At 39.0% G+C, this 23,276-nt stretch overlaps 1 protein-coding gene across 1 annotated transcript; it reads right to left on the reverse strand.

Moving 5' to 3' along the window:
* Nucleotides 1-122: 122 nt before the first annotated feature.
* LOC306765310 (myosin heavy chain, skeletal muscle, adult-like) lies at nucleotides 123-22,539 on the reverse strand (the record flags this gene model as incomplete). The annotated part of the gene is made up of 38 exons (XM_079252725.1): nucleotides 123-266; nucleotides 358-453; nucleotides 550-654; nucleotides 724-894; nucleotides 965-1,090; nucleotides 1,186-1,389; nucleotides 2,850-3,158; nucleotides 3,234-3,358; nucleotides 3,454-3,619; nucleotides 3,701-3,884; nucleotides 3,970-4,166; nucleotides 5,795-5,913; nucleotides 6,003-6,129; nucleotides 6,205-6,594; nucleotides 6,670-6,760; nucleotides 7,884-8,029; nucleotides 8,116-8,292; nucleotides 8,377-8,619; nucleotides 10,769-11,024; nucleotides 12,497-12,633; nucleotides 13,392-13,515; nucleotides 13,606-13,723; nucleotides 13,795-13,882; nucleotides 15,336-15,406; nucleotides 15,513-15,819; nucleotides 15,894-16,064; nucleotides 16,152-16,301; nucleotides 16,373-16,491; nucleotides 18,003-18,141; nucleotides 18,882-18,985; nucleotides 19,073-19,171; nucleotides 20,120-20,183; nucleotides 20,858-20,950; nucleotides 21,039-21,153; nucleotides 21,240-21,267; nucleotides 21,847-22,003; nucleotides 22,119-22,262; nucleotides 22,339-22,539. The coding sequence occupies 38 exons, from the start codon at nucleotides 22,537-22,539 to the stop codon at nucleotides 123-125; spliced, it is 5,805 nt and encodes a 1,934-aa protein (XP_079108851.1).
* Nucleotides 22,540-23,276: the final 737 nt, after the last annotated feature.

The following is a 23,276-nucleotide window of genomic DNA, read 5'->3' on the forward strand; positions in this document are numbered from 1 at the left end:
TCTCTGTTTCTCTAAACAATTTTACATTTTATGAGAAAAAAATATCACGGCAACACTTGTAACTAACCCAGGAAAACTGTTCAAAGTATATTTAACTCCATAACAAAGTTGACCTCATATATCTATTCCCCTTTACCAACAACATCCCGACTCCTGGCTCTTAGTTTATTCAACTGGGACTCTGCAATGTCAGCTCGCTCCTCAGCTTCCTCCAGTTCATGTTGCACCTTGCGAAATTTCGCCATCTGGACGCTTGTTTGTTCCTCCTATGTGTTGTAGACGACAATATAAAAACACAAACTTTAGTGGAACAACACGCCTGATGTTCCGACAGTATTTAGGTCATTGTGCACTCACCGCCTCCTCGCTTTGCCGCTTGTATGCTTTCACTTTCAGCTGAAGTTTGTTGACCAGATCCTGCAGTCTCGCTGAATTCTTCTTCTCCTCCTCAAGCTGAATCAAATATTTTCGAGGGAATCTCTCACATTTCAGATGAACAGAAACTATTCTAACTAAATTTCCTACAATACAAGAAGATACTCTCCTTACCTGATAGGTGAACTCTTTCATTTTTCTCTCATACTTCCTGACACCTTTCATGGCCTCACCGCTGCGTTTCTGCTCAGCCTCCATGTCGTTTTCCAGCTCACGGACCTTAAAAGGTGTAAAACTGCTGTTCAGTCGTTACTCTACAGAGAGCTAACGCTTGCAGTCAAATCGTACCCTGCTCTCCAGTTTCTGCAGCTCCTTCCTTCCTCCCCTCAGCGCCATCTGCTCGGCTTCATCCAGGCGCTGCTGCAGGTCTTTCACCGTGGCTTCCATGTTCTTTTTCATCCTCTCCAGGTGGGAACTGGTGTCCTGCTCCTTCTTCAGCTCCTCAGCCATCATGGCAGCCTGTAATGTGAACTGGGGATGAAATCATAATCCAGACTGGGATTGGAGGAGCTCTTTGATGGAAGCTTACATCTGTGATGGCTTTCTTGGCCTTCTCGTCTGCATTCCTCGCCTCCTGGATGGTTTCCTCCATTTCTGACTGCAGCTGAGCCAAATCTGCCTCCGTCTTCTTTTTAGAATTCATGAGGCCCGTGTTCTGATCATCAAGACATTTGGATACAACTTAAGAAGCATTTAATTTTTTTTTTTTTTAATCTAAAGACATTTCTTTCAGGCATATCTTGTCCTCACCTGCGAGTGCAGCAGCTGAATCCTCTCGCTGACCTCCACCAGCTCCTGCTCAACAAGCTTCCTAACTCTCTCTGACTGCTCCAGCGCCGCCTTGACCTCGTCGTTCTCAGACATCATCAGATTGTTGCGGCGCTCCGCTATAGCCATCTCCTCCTTTAGGGCCTCCTTCATATGAAGGGTTTCATCCAGATGGAGCTGAGTCTCCTGAGGGACATGGTTAAATGTGGGACTTATGGTAAGGCAAATTTATAACTGCAGAACATTTCATATATTAGGAAACCAAATGTGTTGTATGATAATAAATACATTTGAAAATAAATAATAAATTAATAAAAATAAAAAGAACCAATGGTTTAAATGACCTTTAAACAGTTCAGACTGTCATGGTTTGCAGGGCTAAAAGGAACATAGAGACCACTTTGTAGAACGACCCACATTGATCTTGTCCTTCGTGACCCGTTCTGCCTGTTATTGAACAAGTATGAATCTGTTGTGTTTCCTCCAGGCCAGTGTGTCCTGTTTCATTTCAAAATTGTTAAAGTAAAAGTATAAAACTAAAAAAACAGGAAGAAATAAAAGTTTTGGAGCTAACTTTACTGTTTCTGGTAGTTTGTTGGAGATATAGGGAGCACAAATAACAAATAATAATTCTTTTTTTTTTTTTTTTTTTTTTTTTTTTGTCTTGTCCAGCATTTAAGCAAGCAGACTGTTCTGGATGCTGTGTTCTGCTGAGCAAATAATAATTCTAGAGGTAGAGCTAAGTGTCATCAGCATGATTTTCATCCCACATTCTGTTTGTTTCCATGATATGAGCTCGAGGGAACATGTAGATGCTGAACATTTAGGGGCCCAAACTAGAGCCTTGGGGAACTCTGCATGTCATCATTGTTTGAGTAGAGCTATAGTTACTAACTGATATGATGCAATTGTTGCCTTTGACGTAGGATTCAAACCAACTCAAAGCCAGACTGGAGTTGCACTGGGATCTGAGTTATGTTTTACTGGATGCAGTTCCAGACTAATAAGGGTCGTTTCAGTAGTGTGGAATGGTCGAAGCCCTGACTGAAAGAAATCAACATAACTGTTCAATGTCAAGAATTTATGAAGCTGTTAAAAAAAGGTTTAATTATTTTATTAAAAACTGGCAGGTTTGAAATAAGCCTGTTTGAGGACTAAACAGAGCAGCTCCCATTAACCAAGCCAAACTCTCTCGCTGTACCAGCATAGAGTCCGGGGACTCACTTGCATCAAGGCGGGACAAACAAGCACGGAGTAAAGCAATCAGAAAAATGATGGACATGACGTCAGTAAAGCGGCAGCCTACAGCGTCTGGAAATGTTCAGAAGATCTAACGCAACAGAAGAAAATAAACATGGCGTGCAGAACAGAAGACATGAATGTCCTGTGTAGTAAGGATTTGACATGTTCCTGGTAATTTAAAACAGCATTTACGGCAAGAAGAAAGGAACTCCTGCAACGTCCATGCACCATCTTGAATATTTTGAAAAATACATTGTGACGCAAGTGTCTCCTCAGATCAGCCAATCAGAGTGGCCGGTTTGTTTGAGACCGATGCAAATCTCTGTGAAGGGGAGGGACTCCAGACTGAGTCACTCTGTATTGAATATATAGAGCTCTCCAGTCTGGCGTGCCATGCTGCTAACCTTAAGTTGCATTTGAAGGTTTCTCAGCTGCTTGGTGGCCTCGGCTGCCTGCCGGTTAGCATGACCCAGCTGGATCTCCATCTCATTTAGATCCCCTTCCATCTTTTTTTTCATCCTGATGGTGTCGTTTCTGCTGCGTGTCTCTGCATCCAGCGCGCTCTGCAGGGAGTCCACGGTTCTCTGGTGGTTCCTCTTGAGCTGGTTGATTTCCTCGTCTTTCTCCACCACCTTCCGGTCCACCTCCGATTTGATCTGGCTCAGCTCCAGTTGAAGGTGCAGGATTTTTGCCTCTTCGTGCTCCAGAGAGGACTTCAGAGAGACATCGACACTTCAGGATGTGGCGTTCATTTAAAATATGCTAATGTTAATGGAGAAATAACTAACCTCGGCTTCCTCCAGAGCTGCCTGGGTGTCTCGCTTCTCTTGCTCGGCTTGCTTCGCAGCTTTCTCCAGCTCACTTATAATTTTAGCAGACTGTCCAGCTTGCTCAGAGATATCTGTGATGTCCTCTGATAAGAAGCAGAAACACATCTTTTACAAATAACTGATGATCTTTACAGTGTTTCAGACACAAAACGAGGATTTCTTTTCTGCATTTGCTTACGTTGAAGATTTTTATTTTCTCTTCTCATGTTTTCGAGGTGATCCAGGGCTTCTTCATTTGAGTTTTTCAGCTTGAACAGCTCTGTGCTCAGCCCCCTGGACTCTCTCTGAGAGGTTTCCAGTTCTGACTGACTCTCCTCGTATTTCTGTTTCCATTCAGCCAGAAGCTACAGGAAACAACACATGACAGTGCAGTCAAGCGTAACGGTAACGAGGCTAGTAAAGCCAAGTAAAAGATGAAGCTTGACCTTGTCAAAGTTCCTCTGTTTCTTGTCCAAGATGGCGTTGGCTGCGTTCGACCTTTCCAGCTCCACCATCAGATCCTCCACCTCTGCTTGCAGCTTCTGCTTGGTCTTCTCTAGTGATGCACACTTGATATTTGCTGCCTCTGTCATCTCCTCCGAGTCCTGCAGCCGCTGGGCGAGCCTCTTTCTTTAATAGAAAAACATTTCAGATGTGTTAAATCAGAATAAGAATGTGGACTCTGACTGTAATTATACACAGATTTGGCTTTAACTTGGCCTCCTCCCGCTCCTCGGTGCGCTGGATGGCGTCTGTCTCGTATTTGGTTCTCCACTGAGCCACGTCGCCGTTGGCCTTGGACAGGCAGCGCTGCAGCTCGGCTTTGGCCTCCAGCTCCTCCTCGTACTGCTCCCTCAGCAGGTCGCAGTCATGGCGAGATGACTGCAAACTGTGCGCCAGGGCGTTTTTGGTCTGAGAAAGTAAAACCATGAATGAAATATATTGTGACTTATTCATGAATTAAAAGTGATTTTGTAGAGAAACAGCAGTATGTGTTATTAAGTTTCTTCTCTCACTGGTCCTTCCAGGAAACATTTCTCAGATCTGGACCAAAATATTCTACTATTCACAAATCCGCTTTCTGGCCAGATCACTGCTTTCTTTTACCTTTTAGTTTTGTATAAAATGAAAATAAAAATAACGCTCTTCACTTAACAGTTTCATCAGTAGGTTCAATGATTCATTTTTCAGATCTATTTAACTCTGAGCAGCTGACAGCACTGCACTGAAATAAACTGAAATAATGCCAAACATCTCAGAGTCTGGATTTTCTCTTCGATCTCCAATTTTCCTCTTTATTTGTATCAAAAACAATTAATTAGACTGGATTACTGGAACCGTCTTTTAATTAAACATCTGCAGCACATCCAGATGTTCCTGCTGGAGTTTTAACCAGAACAAAGAGGTCTGAACACATCAGACCAGTTTTACCATCTTTCCACTGGTTTCCAGTCAGTCACAGGATAGACTTTCAAATCCTGCTGATGTTTACAAAACCAGAAAACATCTGTGATACCCTCAGAGAATATAAATCAAGACCAGGCCAGAGTCCAGATCAGAGACTAGACCAGAGTCCAGATCAGAGACCAGACCAGAGTCCAGATCAGAGACCAGACCAGAGTCCAGATCAGAGTCCAGACCAGAGACCAGATCAGAGTCCAGACCAGAGACCAGATCAGAGTCCAGACCAGAGTCCAAACCAGAGACCAGTCCAGAGACCAGATCAGAGACCAGATCATAGTCCAGATTAGAGACCAGACCAGAGTCCAGATCATAGTCCAGATCAGAGACCTGACCAGAAACCAGACCAGAGTCCAGACTAAACATGGAGAAGCAGCATCTAGCTGTTTGCGGAGATTAAACTCACCAGACGTTGACACTTTTAGTTCCATGTTAAAACATTTCCTTATCTCGTGCATCTATGCATGAAATCTTATTTTATTCATAATTTTATTGTGATTTGTTTTATTTGTTGTCGTCTTTTGCTTTTTTACACCATCTGTGATGCTTTTAATGTTTTATGTAAAGCAGTTTGAATGGTCTTGTATGAAAGTTGCTGTACAAATAAACCTGCTTTGACATAAAATCAGTTTTTTGGGGTTTTTTTTGTTTTTTTTTAGCAAACTTTCTGGAATCAAATACTAAAATTAAAAAAAATAAATTAAAATCTGGATTGTAAGTTTGCATCTTTTCCTTTATTTGTAAAGACAAAGAAATCTAAATAAATCCGAACTTTGTTTAGCAAAATAGTTTTGATGGAACAATAAGATTAGAATTATGGATTATATAATTTATTCTGTCATTTATTAAGAAAATCTTAGTAAAACTGAAAGATAATCCTGTTTGTTGTGCACGGACCATAAAGTGGAACATCTTCATGGCGATTCACTGATCCCAAACACCTGAATTTTTATGCATCAAGTAATCTGTGTTTTGAAATAATGAGAGCACCTGTCGTGAAGTTTCCAGCTGCTACAGACTAGCACACCTCTTTGGGGCAAAATTAAACGATTGCATCATTTAATCTGTGCCTTTCGGACCTTAACTTCCTCATCCAGAAGTCTCTTCAGCTCCTCTATTTGCTGGCTTCCCACAGATTTCACTCTACTCATCTGGGACAGAGCCATCTCCTTCTCTTCCAGCTGTCGTGCGAGTTCACCTGTTCAGGACAAAAGAAACTCAAGCCGACACAATTGTGGAGGGGGAAAAAAAGTTCTTTTCTGGCTTTTCTTATGAGAACACAAATACCGTTTTCGGTTTGCAGACGAGCGGTGAGGGTGGTGTAATCACTGAGAGACCTCTGGGCTTCATCTGCTTTGGTCTTATGTTCGCTCACATGATCTTCAAAGTTCCTGCATGTTTTTTCCAAACTGGCCTAAAAATATTGAGCACCTGTAATGGAAGATGCTGCCAGTCAACAGGTAGCATTTTGAGACGCATCAACCCCTACCTTGCTTTTCAGAACGCTCTCCACATTGCTCGCCATGTCATTGATTTCCATCTTCAGCTCGCTCTTCTCCTTCTCCAGTTTCTGCTTGACCTTTTGCAGGTTTTCGATCTGCTCGCTGAGCTCTGCAACGCTGTCTGCCTGCTTCTTGCGTAGAGCGGCGGTGACGGATTCATGCTGCAGGATAGCTTCTTCCAGATCGTGACGCAGCTTCTGGTAATCGGCTTCTCGCTTCCTGTTGAGCTCAGCCTGGGCGGCGGTGGCTCCTCCGGCCTCCTCCAGCCTCTCAGTGATCTCCTCCAGCTCTCTGGTCAGATCTGACCTCTGCTTCTCTACTTTGGCCCGAACAGCACGCTCAGCATCCATTTCCTCTTCTAACTCTTCCACGCGAGCCTGAAGTGAAATTGGGTGAAAGTGTTTGTTATATAATAAATTAAAATGTGCTGAAACTGTTGCTGAATGACGTACCTGAAGCTCTTTAATCCTCTTCTGTGTCTGAGTGCTGAGGGATTGTTCATCCTCAATTCTGCACTGAAGGTTGCTAATTTCAAAGTCTTTTCTGGAGAAAAGAAACATGTTTGCAGATGCTGATATTTCTTTCATCTGATGAGTATGATCAAGTTATTGCAAACAAAATTTTGTTTAAAAAAAACAAAACAAAAACAAACAAAACATTTTGTTTGTTTTGTTTTGTTGTTTATTTATATAACAGTTTTTAGACATTAATGTTTACAATAAATGGCATGCAACATATTTGATTCAGAGTGAAGTTTCTGAGACCTTTTACATCACTGAATGGTAAAACATTTAGCTGGAAATCCCATTGAGCACAATGTAATATAGTCTTCTGCCCCCTGGTGACAAAATTTTAGAAAAATATATAATATAACACAGTAGTTAAAAGTTAAATATAAAAAAAAATTGGTTCTATTTTTTTATTTGCGAGACAAATGACTAGAATTTAAAAATTAGAATTTTCTCCATGTTTTATTTTGGGTTGGGCTTTTATGAGTTCATTGTTTCTTTTAAATTACGGTGTTTTCTGTTTTGTATTTGTTTCTTGTAAAGCACTTGCTCATGCTTATTTTCCTTTTTATAATTTACTAATTCTTTTTAAGCATATCTATATATTTTCTTTTCCAAACATATCTATATTGTAATATAAATATAGAAAGGATTAATGTTTATTTAATTCAGTGGTTTATTTATATCAATCTGAAGTGGATAAAATTAAGACCTTCATTCCTTTGCTGTGAATGTTAGCATACAGCTAGCAGCTAGCTTAGCCCAGCATTAAGAGATAATTCGAAGCTAAACTTGGGCTTGGTTCCTCTTGGCAGTCGGAGTACCACACCTAGTTTTCTCCTGAAATCTGTTTTGTAGAATATATAAAAATTTGTCATAGAAAATGGGGAAAGTCGATTTTTCATGTTTTGAAGAACGAGCTTGGCCTTTTCCCATCTGTTTTCAGTCTATATGCTAAGCTAATTGTATCAGTAACTGCTGCTTAATTTTACAGCACTTTACATTGGAAATATAGCTATTATCTTGGCTAAAATTTGGAAGAATTAAGTGTAAATTAATGAATATTAGAAGGTAAGTTTTTTTTAAAATCATCATTGCATTTTATGCTGGTAAGGATAGTCTTGACTGCTAACATACTTTAGAGTTTATTAGCCTACTTTTTCAGCCTCTCTTCTGCCTGCTGTCGTTCATTCTCCATGTCCATGATGCTTTCCTGGGACAGCTTCAGATCTCCTTCCAGCTTCCTTTTGGATCGTTCCAAGTCGGCACGCAGCTTCTTCTCCTGCTCCAGTGAGCCCTCCAGCTGCAACGGGAGTTCATGTCAAACCACCAAATCAATGGTTATTATCTATTCCCTTTTCATGAGGCATTCATTGTCTCCACACTTACATCATCCACCTGTTGCTCCAGCTTGGCTTTTATCTTCATGAGAGAATTTGCTTTGTCCTCCTCGGCCTGGAGGTCGTCTAACGTCTGACGGTGCACCTCCTGCAAAGATTTAATCTCCTTCGAAGACTTCAACAGGTTTTCTTCAAGAGTGGTCAACTCCTCCATTAAATTTTTAACCTGAGAAGAAAATCATTTCATCAATGTCCCTCTTAAATGAGAAACCTTTTCATGAAGCTTCAAGTGATAAATGATGTCTGGTACTTTATTTTCTGTGGCATATTTCTCCTTCTCCACTTTAGCAATGGTCAATTCCAGGTCGTCGATGTCTCTTTTCAGCTCTGAACATTCGTCCTCTAGCTTCCTCTTCTTTGCAGTGATTTCAGCATTGATCTCCTCTTCCTCCTCCAACCTTTCCGAGATATCTTTGACTTTAGCTTCCAGGTGGATCTTGCTCTTGATCAAGCCTTCGCACCTCTCCTCAGCATCACACAGGTTCTCCCTCTCCTTCACAACAGAAACAGTTAACATTATAGTTTGATTGTTCTTTTCATTGATCATTCTTGTTTCTTCCAGACAAAAAATAATAATAATTAAAGTCAGTATGTTGAATACTTATTCCGTTTCTTCTTGCAGTTCTTGATGCAGTTTATCAGAAACCAACTCAAAGTGGGGCCTGCCAAGCTCATGTAGTGCTCCAACAATCCATTTTCTTTATTTCTCGGTTTTTAACAGTCTCCCCGGGCATATAAGTGTCTTTTGGCTCATTATTTTTTGAAAAACTAATTAAGGTGCAACTTAGCTTTAACCAGTTGGCAATATACATCGGCCCAGCATGCTGTGGTAGAAAGTGTTTCCTTTTATTTTGCAGTCTGAGTGAAAACGTCTTTCATTCTTTTTTCTGGTATCAGATTTATGTCAAAAGTGCAATAAAGCAAATGCTCATGAAGCAGTTTAATTATTCTGACATGCATATTTATCACTTGCAAAGAGAAGCAACGTTTTTGCCCAAAGCATGAAGCAAAGTGTAATAGTTCAACATCACGGTGCATTTTAGGCCCCATTTACTTTAGACAGTTAAACACAAAGGTTTTGTCAAGTTTTGGCCTTTCATTTACACAGTGACAATTTTTGGTGAATGAAATTGCAAAGGTTTAAGAACGGAGTGAAATTTTTTTCGAACGCAAGGCGAATCCTGTCAATATTACAAACAAGGACTGCAAATGTCTGGACAAACTGATCAGGAAGGCTAGTTCTGTCCTCGGCATGGATAATAAAAAAAAACATCTCCTCCATAATACCATGACAGGACAGAAGAGCAGCTGCAGTGGGAGACTGATCTCTCTTCGATGCAGGACTGAGAGGTTCAGAAGGTCCTTCAATCCAGCCGCAATTAGACTGTTTAATATTAATCTTTAATTTAATCAATTTATCTTCTTTTTTTTTAAATAAAAAGGAACTGTTGGAACACCCTGAATTTTCCCCCTGGGGATGAATAAAGTATCTATCTATCTATCTATCTATCTATCTATCTATATAAACAGGAACATGAATCTTTTGATGATCATGGCGTCTTGCACAGAAACAGGCCCTGTTTATACCCGCAAACATGAGAAATACGGCGACAACAACATTGTAATGGCTTCGTGTTCTGTTTGTGCTGCTGAAACTTTGAACATTATTTGGGATTTCTAAGAGCAAAAACTTGCTTTTTTGTGCAAAACGTATGTGAAGACACATGAAGTACACATGCAAGTCGTCATGTCGTGTCTGATGACAACGTAGCACTTTGTCATTCCAAAGTTTCACTCACCACTACTGGCCCAGCATGTACGCGACATGGTTTCCAGTCCTATTTATGTTTTCTGTCTCCATCGAGGTCATTTTTATCACACCGTTGTGTAAATACAACTTTTTTCTTGTATGCAAAGGGAAAAATTTAGGGTTTGGCATAGAAACTAAACAGAACCTTAGAGGTGAATTTTACTGCCTGACACCTGACAGTAAAACACGTTTAGTCTACACATTCACACTGCAGGTCCTAATGCTCAAACAATCATTATTTTGCAGAAAGTTTTTTTGTTCTTTGCAAAGTTGTTCACGTAATCATTTTAATGCAACTACCATCATACTTTAGGGTGAACTGAACGCTGCATGCACAGAGGAAGACAAGACATCACACGCAGTGCGCTGCGCTTACTGAAGTAAACATGGATGCATGGAAACATGGATAAACATAAAATTGAGACCAATAATAATAGAGAAAAGGAGATTGAGAAAAGAGAGTACAAATCTTAACATTGGCCATTTGACCTCTGTATTCTGTGGATACAGTCAGAACCTGGTGCACGTTTCTGATGTCTGTAAAAGTCAGATGATCTCAGATTGAGGTCTGTCAGATTTAATACCTCATGTGAAAGTGGCCTGGTTCTGATTTGTGCTGTTCAGACTGATAAAATGATCAGATAAGGGTCATATTTGGACGATAAAATAGGATTACAACGACTTCTGTCTGCAGTGTGAACAGAGCCTACTTTCCTCTTTTCTTACCTCGTTATTGACCGCGTACCTTTCCTAATCTGATTTTTATCTCAGACAGAGGAAAATCAACAGTAATGTACCAATTTGTTCATGTTCTGGCTGAGCGTTTGCATACTGCCTGGATTTGAAGGTAAAGGTCGTTTTTCTCCTGGACCAGAACAACCATCTTTTCCTCCAGCTCCTTCCTCTTGGCCTCCGACTTCTCAAACTCTGCTTTGATCCGAGAGAACTCTTCTTTCATGTTCTGCATCTCTTTTTCAGCTTCTGCACTTCGCAGCAGAGGCTTTATCTTGAAGAAAAGCTTCATCCAAGGCCAGTTCTTCACATTCATGAACGAGCGGATATTGTACTGGATGATGTAAATCGACTCTCTACAGAGCAAAAAACAAGAAAGGAAAATGTGATGGCCTTTAGGATCCCTCATTTTAATTTGTTACATTTTCCATTCCTCTTCCACTTTTAAACACACCTGGAGAGGTCACGGTGCCTTGCAGCTGTCTCATAATTTTGAGCAGCTGAGACTTGGTTACATCATTATTGTAATTGTAAAAATGTGGAAGCATCTAAAACTATTCCATATGAAAGAATAAAATCACAAAGTCATAAAAATGTGCACCATATGAACAGCACCCCGATTGGATGATAATAATTAACAAACTAAACATAATGATTCGATATTACACCTAGAATCCTGTAATTATCAATAAAAATCATTGATGTTTACACTAGAAACTTTGTGAACACGAAACAAATTAAAAAAATATTTAATGAAAACAACAATGGACTGTAGGTGGTACTGAGGGTGGCCATCTGTAAATCTGGAATCTTTCAAACGAACAAGTTTGCCAATTGGAAAACCAGTTTTACATCCTCATTTTAAGCAAAAATTCCTTCGGAAAACTAATTCTAAAGAAAACAGAAACGCACGATAAATCACTGTAACATGAAACCTTAATGTTAGCATCAATGCTAGCAATAGGCCTAGCTTGCGCAACAAGAGCATTAACGTTAGCTTCTTACTACATTTGTACTAAAATAAAGTTACTCCATTAAATCAGCTTCCCTGAATATGTTCAAAGGAAGAATATCATATTGAGTAAAAACCTTTAGTTTTTTGGAAAACTGCTGGCTATGCTAACGACAACAATGGCCCATTTAACTTTAATCTGAGAACGTCAGATCCACTGGAAAAAATACAGTTTTACTGGGTCATTTTTTATTAGAAAAACAGCTAACAGATGCTGTTGATTTAGTAATTTTAGCTGTATTATTAATCCTATAAGAATCTAAATAAATTTAAATACTGCTGAAAACTTTTAATTTAATTTTTAAAAGTTTAATGATCATTTTTTGTATAAGTCAAACTAGTCATGTTAATTAATGGGTTATGTATAAAATAGATACTGTATTAACATAAATCAAATTAAGATAAATAACATTCAGGTGCAAAAATAATGTAAACTTCAGCATTAGATTAGTTTTTCCCTCAACTCATGGATGGATGTCAGTGAATGTTAAAAACTCTTATTCAATTTATATTTTATAAATATCTGTACAAATAAGAGCAAATTTCCACGTTTCAGAATTCGGTAAAACAAAAAAATTTTCCTGCAGAGAGAAATATAACTTGTCAGTTCAAGCTGATCAGTGCTGCTACAAAACGCTGTAAAAGGTGAAAGATGGATTTTAAATTTCTTGCATATTACAAAAATCTAAGCAGAGTAAAGTAAGTAGAGTAAGTAGTAGTAAATGAATTAAAAAAATCATGAATTCCATATATTTCTTATTGAATTTCTATTAATTCCCAGTCTGAAACTCATTAAATCAGCAGTGCATCTCAGACCTTTTCTTCAGCATCTCCTTAAACCTCAGCCTGGTGACGTAACCTCTGGCCACAGCTTGGATTCGTGTCATCAACACAACAAGACGCTCGTCCCTCATCTCCTCTAGAAGACCCAAAAGTCCGGCTTTGAAAAACACCTGCGGGTTACATATTTAACAGCATTTCCTTATCATTACAGGTCAGATTCCTTTAGACTTAAATAAACATGATGAACTGTATTCTACGCTAAGTTTCTGATTTTATCTAATTTCGTTCGCAGACTGCAGGCTTACTTGTGGTTCCTAGAGTCTCAAAGAGCCGAGCAGGAGGCAGAGCCTTTGGTTAGCAGGCCCTTCTCTTATGGAATAAGCTCCCAGTTAGTGTTAGGGAAGCAGACACCCTCCCCACCTTTAAGACTAGGCTGAAGACTTATCTTTTTGATAAGTCCTATAGCTAGGGATGGTTAGCATCCCTTAGTTATGCTGCTATAGGTTTAGACTGCTGAGGGACATTTCCTGATACACTGAGCTTCTTTTTTTTTCTCTTTATCTCTCTCTTTTATTCCCCCCCTCGAGGACGCGAGTTGGCCTCGCGTCCTCTGTTGCTCTACCAGTCCTATCAAGCGGGACAATCTTTTTTTTTTAACACAAGCTTGACACCGATTACAGCAAATATAAGCAAACAGGGAGTTTTTTCCTTCCCACTGTGTGCTTGCTCAGGATGGGAGATTGAGTTGGACTCAACTCAATCTGTTGGTTTCCTTATATAGGCTATTATGAATTGGCCTTCATTATGTTTTCCCCTCTGTCTGTAAAGCGTCTTGAGATGGCATTGCAGTGATTTGACGCTATATAAAGTTGAATTGAATTGAATAATTTGGAAAAGACAATTCCATCATACCAACACCTAAAACTACCTTTGTGCATCCAAATCTATACTGAGTGTGATCCACATCAATGGAGGACAACAGTTTCTCAGAGGCCTTCTTGCTGTCGATAAACTGCCCCTCTGGGATCACGCTGGCATTCAAAATCCTGTATCTGCAACACAAATGATGAAATTTGGTTTCAAAATTGAGTTAATTGTTAAACTAATGGAGCAGGAAATGTACTAAAGTGCATTTGTGTTACCTCTGCCTGAAATCTCCGTAAAGAATCCTGCTGGGAAACCCCTTCCTGCAGATCCGGATACCTTCCAAGACGCCATTACAACGCAGCTGGTGGAGGACCAGATGATGATCCATGGATCCTACGGCACATAGAAGAACAATTAAACGACAGATAAGGTTTATTCATATTATTGTACTTAATTTTTTTTACCTGGAGTCTTGGTCTCATTTGGGATGATGCATCTCACAAAGTGCGGATGTGTGGACCTGAGGTTGGCCATCAGTTTATTCAGATTCTCCTGCAGCAGATAAACAGGTTATGTTCTCACTCAGATACTCTCATCCAGTCTCATCTATAGTTCAAATATGAAACCAAACGTAGCAGCTGGTTAGCTTGTCTTATCTTAAATACTAGAAGGAAGGCTTAAGAGTCTAGAATAAAACCTACAACAAAATTAAACTAACTATAGCTTAAAAAGATGTTTAATAAAATATAAAAGAAGACTAAAGCTTTAAAAGAGAAGCATTGGATGTCAACTAGACTGTCAAAAATAAGTTAACTGAGTCAGAAATGAGTGATTGAAATAAAACAAAAAATTGTTGTTTAGCTTCAAATGTTTCTAGGTTTTTCCTTTCATTATACTTATTTATGTCTGGAGAATAGCTTAGCTGCTAATGCGTCAATAATGAGCTGCAATACGGTTTGGAACACAGCATAATCTCTTTTTTTCTATAAATTTGGGATTTAATTTACTTAAAAACACAGGGAAAAATAAAGTAGAACGGCAAAAATTTTAATTTTCATAACCTGCAAATTTAACATTGTGGTGTTTATTCTATTGTACTTTTTACTAGGTGCTCATGCTAATCAAAGCAGACTTAATTAGATAATGCCACATTAGCTTATTTTACAGCAAAAGGGGGAAAAAAAGGATGTCTAAATAATAATAATAATTATAATAATAATAATAATAAAAGATAACTCTGTTTATCCTCACTGTAAGTAGTCAGAAATCAAGGTTTGTGGTAAAATTTCTTAATTAAAAATAGAGACTTTAGTCATTTTGCCACGTTACGAAGAAACAAAATTCCAATTCATATTAGTCTATTTGTAAAACCAAGTGGTTACATCGTACACACACATATTATCGATCTTTATATATACATATATATATATATATACATATATATATATATATATACATATATATATATACACATATATATACATATACATGTATATATTTATATATATATATATATATATATATATATATATATATATATATATATATATATATATATACATACATATATATATATATATATATATGTTATATGTTATACATATGTTTTATATATTTTACACTATACAGACTCATTTTGGGTTTAGAGAGCAATATTTTGCATGTAGTGGCATCTGTCACCAGGACGCCAACGCCATATGGCTAGCTTAACCCTCTTCACCTCCTACTGTTGGAAAACATGAAAAGCCTGCTCTAGAAATTGTTTGGTTTGTCTCTTCTAAGCGAGATTAGAAAAAGAAATGGCGATCGACAAAAAGAAATCAAGATATAACTTGATATGATATACCATTACTGAAGCAATCTGTCAAATTGGTGTTTTAAATTATTTTTAAGGCCAGAAAAGAAGTGACTTTAATGGCATCAAGATCCATCTGAGTAAAATTTTTACCACTCTTTTTAGTAAATCTATTTTAGAAGATTAAAAAAAAACAGTCTTGGTTTTTACCCTAAAAAGAGCAGAAACCGTCTGGAAGGATGATCCTTTTTTCTTAGACGTTCTCTTACTTTCATCAGAAGCTGTTAAGAAAACGCGAGCCAAACAACATTAATAGAAAGGTAAAATATAAAACACATAATCTTATCATAACATTTCCTTCATCTGCATTGCTATGAGTGAACTAACCAACAGGAGATGCGTATGCAGCAAAGAGCTGTGAAAGCAGCTTGAGAGAAGCTTTTTGGTAAAGCTGCACCACAGTGTTGTTCAGTGGGTCCTTGTTTTTTTCCAGCCAGCCGCTGATGTTGTAGTCTACAGTTCCAGCATAGTGCATCAGCGAAAAGTGAGACTCCGTCTTTCCTTTGGACAGTTTGGGCTTCTGAAAGATGCTGGTTTTGCCCAGGTGCTGGTCGTAGAGCTTGTTTTTAAAGGATCCATCAGTCGCCTTTGGGAACATACATTCCTCTTCAAGAATGGAGAAAATACCCATCGGCTGCAGGGAAACAGGGTGATTAGTGTTTGTTTCAGCGTTGATATTTGTATTGAGGATAATCAGAGAAAATGAACCTTCTCAATGAGCTCGATACACGCTGCCAAGTCCATGCCAAAGTCAATAAACTCCCAAGCGATCCCTTCTTTTTTGTATTCTTCTTGTTCCAGTACAAACATGTGGTGGTTGAAAAACTGCTGCAGTTTTTCATTTGTGAAGTTGATGCACAGCTGCTCCAGGCTGTTCATCTGACAGAAACACAGGCATTGAACTCATCAAACCATTCAAAAAGTCATTTTTTTACTAGGCTTTGTTTTTACACCAGCTCCATTCACCTCAAATATCTCAAACCCTGCGATGTCCAGGACACCGATAAAATGCTGCCTGGGAAGTTTAGTGTCCAGCTGCTGGTTGATCCTCGTCACCATCCACAGAAACAGCTTCTCGTACACCGCTTTGGACAGGGCACCCACCGCGTTGTTCACCTGATCAACAGTGTTGTTTTCCGTAAAGTTATTTGAAGTTATTTCATTTGCAGAACGAGGCGTTTACATACCTGCTGCGGAGTCTGACCCTTGGTGACGTACTCATTCCCAACCTTCACTCGAGGGTAACACAGTGCCTTCAGCAAATCAGCAGAGTTCAGCCCCATCAGATAGGCCACTTTGTCTGCCACTATAACACAAATACAGTGGGGTTAAAAACTCTGAGATCACTTGAAAAGTCTTTTCAATTTTCATTCAAATCTCAAAATAAGGGATTAGTAAACTTTTAAAGTAAAAAGGTTTTGACCTATAAATTAAAACATCACTGATTATAAAATTAAATTTTGTCAAAAGTTCCTCAGGGAGCAGTGCTTGGAGACCTGTGGTTTTGAACATATCCTCCTCGTGTATAGAATTAGAATAGAATAGGTATGCTAGGTATTTAAGACAATCGGTGAGGAGACATGTAAAAAGACAATGACAATGAAAATGTAGACAGAACAAATAAGGATGTACATAAATACATAAATAGAGACTAAAGGAAACTGTACTGCTGAATTTTAATGATTTATATCAGCTACTTTATCTGTCGAATGGTCACACGTAAAAACTGTCTGTTAATACACAAATTCAAGCTTTTAATCTCTTAAAGAATTAGTATTATATTGAGTTTTTGCTAAATAAGTATTTATGTTGTGAAGGCCAAACATAACAATCATGCCTCAGCACAACCCTGCAGGAATGTGCCCCGTTGGTGGTTTGGGAGACTGGATGAACTTCAGTCAACATTACTGATGCTTTACAGAGGAATTACTGGTCTGATCTGAATAAAGTACTTTGCACCTGCAGCTAACAGTACTGTGTTTGATTAAATGTGACTGAAACACAATAAGACATAATAGAAATTGTTATTTAAAATGATTTAAGGGGAGGACTGAAGTAGAAAAAGGAAGGAATAATCAGTTGAGGTACTGTTTTTAAGATGTTTTGTAGCCTACATTTTAAAACATGGACCACTTACTTATGATGTAAAGACAGAAGAATTGATTAGTAAAATATATCTTAATACCAAAGTTGCCTGGTTTATCTTCCATCCTACTGAAATATATCTTTTTTTTTATTTTTTTTATTTTAAACAAATTCAATGTGGGCTGCACGGTGGCGCAGTGGTTAGCACTGTGGCCTCACAGCAAGAAGGTTGCTGGTTCGATCCTTGGCTGGTTTGGACAGTGGCCTTTCTGTGTGGAGTTTGCATGTTCTCCCCGTGTATGCGTGGGTTCTCTCCGGGTACTCCGGCTTCCTCCCACCATCCAAAGACATGCATGATAGGTTAATTGGTCACTCTACATTGCCCCTAGGAGTGAGTGTGAGCGTGAGTGTGGTTGTTCGTCTCTCTGTGTGGCCCTGCGATGGACTGGCGAGCTGTCCAGGGTGTACCCTGCCTGTCGCCCAAAGCCAGCTGGGATAGGCTCCAGCTTCCCCGCGACCCTGAATTGGAATAAGCGGTTCGGAAAATGAATGAATGAATGAATGAATGAATGAAATTCAATGTGGCTTGTTGCCAGTTTGTGGGTGGACAAAATGTGAGATGGTTGCTATCTCCAGCTTGACCAGTAGATGTCAGTAGTTTACAGACTGTGAAGCTGTGCTGGTGTCAGACTGAACCCTGATCTGGTTAAATGTGGGTCTTCGTCATCTCACCTTCAGTCCCGTCAGGCTCCGCCTGCTCCTCCCGCTGCTTCTGTTTGAACTTCATGTTCCCGTTGTGCATCACTGCACCTGTCAGCTTGTAGATGCCGAGCTTTTCCTCCATGTTAAAGCCCAGGATGTCAATAGCGCTCTGCAGTGTATGCATGTGGAAATAATCACATTACCACCATAATTTACACAGTCACTTGGTAGCTTGTTAAATCATTTTATTGTCATGTTGATAATTTTGTACATGATATAATCTTGTACCGTTAACATAAATATAACTTTTAATTTAATTTGAATTAATTTCACATATGATGTAGATCCAAATTCATGGTGAACAAAGTTTCAGGGCCAATTCAATTATTCAACAAATACTTTTAATTTTATGCCAACTGTTGCTTATATTTGCTGTAATCGGTGTCAAGCTTGTGTTAAAAAAAAATTATTGTCCCGCTTGATAGGACTGGTAGAGCAACAGAGGATGCGAGGCCAACTCAGCTTCTTTGAAAACTTTATTTTGAAGTTTCAGCAGGTTGAAAACCTTAAAGAAAAGAAATTAAATAGGAAAAATTAGAAAATAGTTTTTACCTCATTGTTTTTACCTCATATTTATATATTTCTATTTATATTTTTAACTGTGTATTTATTTCTGTATGTGTTTTTATAAACTTTTTAAATAATAGAAAGCAAAAAAATTTTAGTCATGAAATCAGATTGATTTTAATTCTGTCTTAATATATAATCTTAATGTTTTTATCTAATTTAAATTTTTAATTGTTTAACATTTCTTCTTTGCCATGACAATCGGACATAAGCCCATACTGAAAGAGGACACTTAGCAGAAAGTCAGTATTTTTGCAGATATTCTGACCCAAATTCACTCACATCTGTAGCCATAAGCTCCTCTGCATCATTGATGCTCAACACTGTGATTTCACCCTGGCTGATGAATGGGTAATCATAAGGATTGGTGGTGATCAGCAGCATCTCTGAAAGAAGACACAGAACTCACTGACAGCTCTGCAGGCCCAGAACTGCATCATATTTAATTTGAACAACTGATCTGTTGTACTCACCAATTAAATCGGGTTTCTTGTTTGATAAGATCTGATAGAAGATGTGATAGCTCCTCTCAGCCGGAAGCTGAAAAGTCACTCTGGATTTTTCCAGAAGGTCTGAGGAACATAAAAAATAATAATAAAATCAACTGTGAAAACATTTATTAAACTTTGTCAATGAGAAATTTAACTAAGTCCTTGATGGAAGCATAAAAACTTGTCTGATGTCTGAAAAACAGATCAGTTTCGTTTATGCATACTTCGCATGTGCATGTTTGAGACTATGTACAAAGGTCAGAAATCTTGGATTTGAATAAAAAACTTCCATGAAGAGTTGTCTTTATAGGGAAATTTAGAACAATGCCAGAGTTTGACTTTTCCAGTCGAAGAGGAGAGAAGTTATGTAAATGGGAAATAAGTTTTCATCAGTGAGCTACTGAGTTTTATGAACCAGTAAGACCAATAATTACACTGTTGGTCCGACATATCAGACCACAAGGAAAATGGCTGCTATGCAAGATGACCAGTTTGTTTGGGATAAAACAGGTCGATTTTGGCCAAAGTGACAAGTATCTTTTTATTTAGTCCAAGTTCACCTTTGGTGCTTTTATACCAGACGTTCCATGAGCTGAACACAACAAATGAATAAGTGTTTTCCTCAGTCCACATCAAAGGTATAGAAAAATATTTAGTCTGTCGGTATCAGAAAAAGCCAAGGCTGGTTACAGAGGAGAGCTGTCGGCCTCCGACATCCCTGCTGAGACCTGTGTGACAGCTGTCCCCCTGCTTCACAGCATCAGACTTTTTGCCAGCAACATGAGCTGGTTTAGCCGACAAAACTGTGACTAAAGATGTTTTAACCATTTTCTGGGGCGGGTTAGAACAACCTTCAGTGTTCTCTAATTTTCTTCATCTTCTTCAAATATGCTTCTGTGAAAGAAATTTTACTGCAATTTAAAAATAATCCGCATTCAATGGGAAAATATTCTTCTGACCTTCTTGGGTAGTTACGAGCATGTGCAAGTGACATATGCATACATTACAGAAATGTGTTTCTGAACTTACAGGTTTCAATGTCAGCCGATGCCAACTTCCCCTTTGTTCCAAAGTGGATACGAATAAATTTTCCCTGGGAAGTTTTAAGAATATAATTCTCAGTTCAACACAACCATTTCATCACTCTTATTTACAGAAAAGCTTTTGTAAATCATACAATCGCAGTCTATGCTGATGACTTCTTGTTCTATAAAACAGCTTTTGATTGAAAATGTTCAAAGAAATTTCAGCCCCTTTGAAAAGTGCCTATTAAAGATCAATAATATGACAAAAATTACATCAGTGCTAAATTATTTCCAAATTCAGATTTTTAGAAACAAAAAAGGGGAAATTGCTGTTAACAGTTTAATATACTATATGTGTAACAATGTTTTGTTCATCCTTTGTTTGTACACAGATCAGATTTTATGGAAACACAGACTAACAGATATTTCGTAAGTCTCCTACGTTGGTTACACTGGTTGAGTTGACACCCAACCAGTGAAAGGAACAAACCAGAGAAGACGAGGGACAGAAAAAAGACAAGGGAGAAAACGCCAAATAAAAAAACCCAAAGAAAAAGCAGTTCAAGAGAACAGCAAAAACTTTTTGACTTTAACCTATTTTTTCTGGTGTTTTTGGATATTTGTACATAAAGATTATAGCGGCGCATTATCGCTAACATCCAGTGTGAAAACACAGACGTGAACTCTGAACTCAGCGCTGCCCACTGTTGGATGAACTGATTTCACACCCATAGCAACTCACAAATCGAGAGGAGTTGTCGTTCCTCACAGTCTTGGCATTCCCAAACGCTTCCAGCAGAGGGTTGGCCTGAATGATCTGATCTTCCAGAGTCCCCTGAAGAGAGAAAAAAAGACATTTTTTGTAACACATGAAATCAGCTCATGTCTCATTATTGTTAGAACAGAAGTAAACTGGACTAAACCTGCATTTTCCCAGCAGGTTGCTCCTTCTTGCTGGAGTCTCCCATTGCTGCAACTGTTGCAAAGTACTGAATGACCCGCTTTGTGTTGACCGTCTTCCCAGCACCAGATTCTCCGCTAAGGAAAATGCAGCATCCGATAAAGGACAGGAAATGAAAAAAGCATGGTATATCTGAAGAAACAGCGCTTGGTATCTTACTTACGTGATCAGGATGGACTGGTTTTCACGATCTACTGACAGGAGACAAACTGGGTGAATTTCAGTCGACAGCATCATCAGTTTGTTTTTGAATCTTTTGCTGGTTCAAAGAAAAATCCAACAAATCCAACACACCCAAATCAAATGAATGAGTCACTTTTCAGAACATCATCAGCTGTTGGAGCTGTTTAATTAGAGTCAGGTGTGTTGGAGCAGGAAAACATAGAAGACCTGCAGGATCTCGTAGGGCTGAGCTGAGAAGCCCTGATTTATACTGTTGAAATTGTACAGTATTTATCTGTTCAGCTGCTCTGGAACCACAGATGGAAAATTACCAGCGGCTAAATCTGGTGCAATCCTCTGAAATAAACTAATGAATAAATAAAAGGAATTAGTTTACTTTTAAATAAAAAAAAAAAAAGAGGGTAGCACTCAGAGTTGGAATTTTAAAGCTCTGCAGTTTATTCTGTCAATAAATGTATGTATTTAATGTCAACTAATTCGTTGTTTTTCCAAGATGATATTGAAAAGACTAAGAGCCAAACTAAAATATTAACAGACGGGGTCCTGCAGTCACCCAGTAAAACCATATAAAGAAAAGTAAACCTGACCAGTGAGCATGTACTGGTAAGCATTGTCTGAAATGGAGAAGATGTGAGGAGGGGCCTCCTGGCGTTTCTTCCCTCGGTACCCAGCCACCACCTCTGGATTGTAGACTGGAAGCCACTTGTAAGGATTCACAGTCACACAGAAGAGCCCGGAGTAAGTCTGCCAATGAACCGGTGGAGGAAAGACAAATGAGACAAACTTTTCCCATAAACGTGCGTTCTGTTGCAGTTTTTAATGAAATGATTGAGATATGCTCCTTCACAGGTGTCCTCACATAGATCATCCAAGCAGAGTAGCGATCTTTCAGGTTGAAAAGCACTGCTGGTTCATGGAGATGGGTCAGCAGGGACATGTCCTCGATCTTGTCAAACTTAGGCGGGTTCATGGGACGAATGTCGTCCACATGCACCGTGACGACCTGAAGTATGATTTTAAAACGTTGAAGATACTAAATGCAGAATAAAGACAAAATAAAAAGGCAAAGCTACACCCACCTTTCCATCTTCAGTCTCCACAGTCACCTCTGAGCCTTCTTGGCCTTTAATTTTCCCTTTGACGTATTCCTGCTTCGGGTGAGGAACAAAGACGGCCGTTTTGGCGTCAAACGGCATATTCTGGGCCGCAATCCTTTCCCGCTCTGATTTGCGGAGATATGGAGCTGCCACCCCAAACTCTGCCATCTCTGCATCACTCATCCTGTCAAACCTCATTTCAGGACAAACTAACACATAAAATGTGAAACTTAACTGAAGATGGAGGGAAGGGAGACATGAACTGCAGCATCATACTTACCTGAAGAGACCCGAAGACCAAGTTAAAAAGTCACAGGGTGTTTGAATCAAGCCACGTAAAGTATCCAGAGTCTGCTTCCTCTGAAGAGACTTTGAAAGCTTTTATAAGTGATGTACTGTCTGCTCCTCCTAAATTTGGAGACGTGGGTCCAACGCCACCTTGAGCAAGTCAACTATTTCCGTCTCGTATTTTGAACCATCTATGTTTAGCTGTATTGTGTCACTTTTATCGGTTTCGATTGTAATCCTTCAGACTGTCCAATAAAAAGCAATGAATGCTAAAGAAGACAGCTTAGAGGGCTTACAGGCCCCGACACGGCAGGCCTCATTTTCTGGGATCAGGAGAGATTAGATCGGTTCGAGCATCGCTGAAATTTTGGCGTTGGCTGTCTGGTGAGCAGAGAGTTAGGGTTCATGTTGGGAGCAGCCAGAGTTAATGAGAAACATTTAGAAAAGTCCAGACAGACATCAGCTTCTTTAAACTCACATTTATCAAATATCTGGCAGTATTTGTCATAAAAAAAAAACACATTTTTATTCAGTCCATCCAGTCATCGGATGAATGTCTGTGGCTTTCGTCATTTACTGGCAGGAAGTTAGAACTGTTTAATTTTCTTGAGGTTGTTTGCCATCCGTCACAT

Source organism: Telmatherina bonti, assembly GCF_933228915.1.
Source record: "Telmatherina bonti genome assembly, chromosome: 14".
In the NCBI taxonomy this organism is placed as follows: domain Eukaryota; kingdom Metazoa; phylum Chordata; class Actinopteri; order Atheriniformes; family Telmatherinidae; genus Telmatherina; species Telmatherina bonti.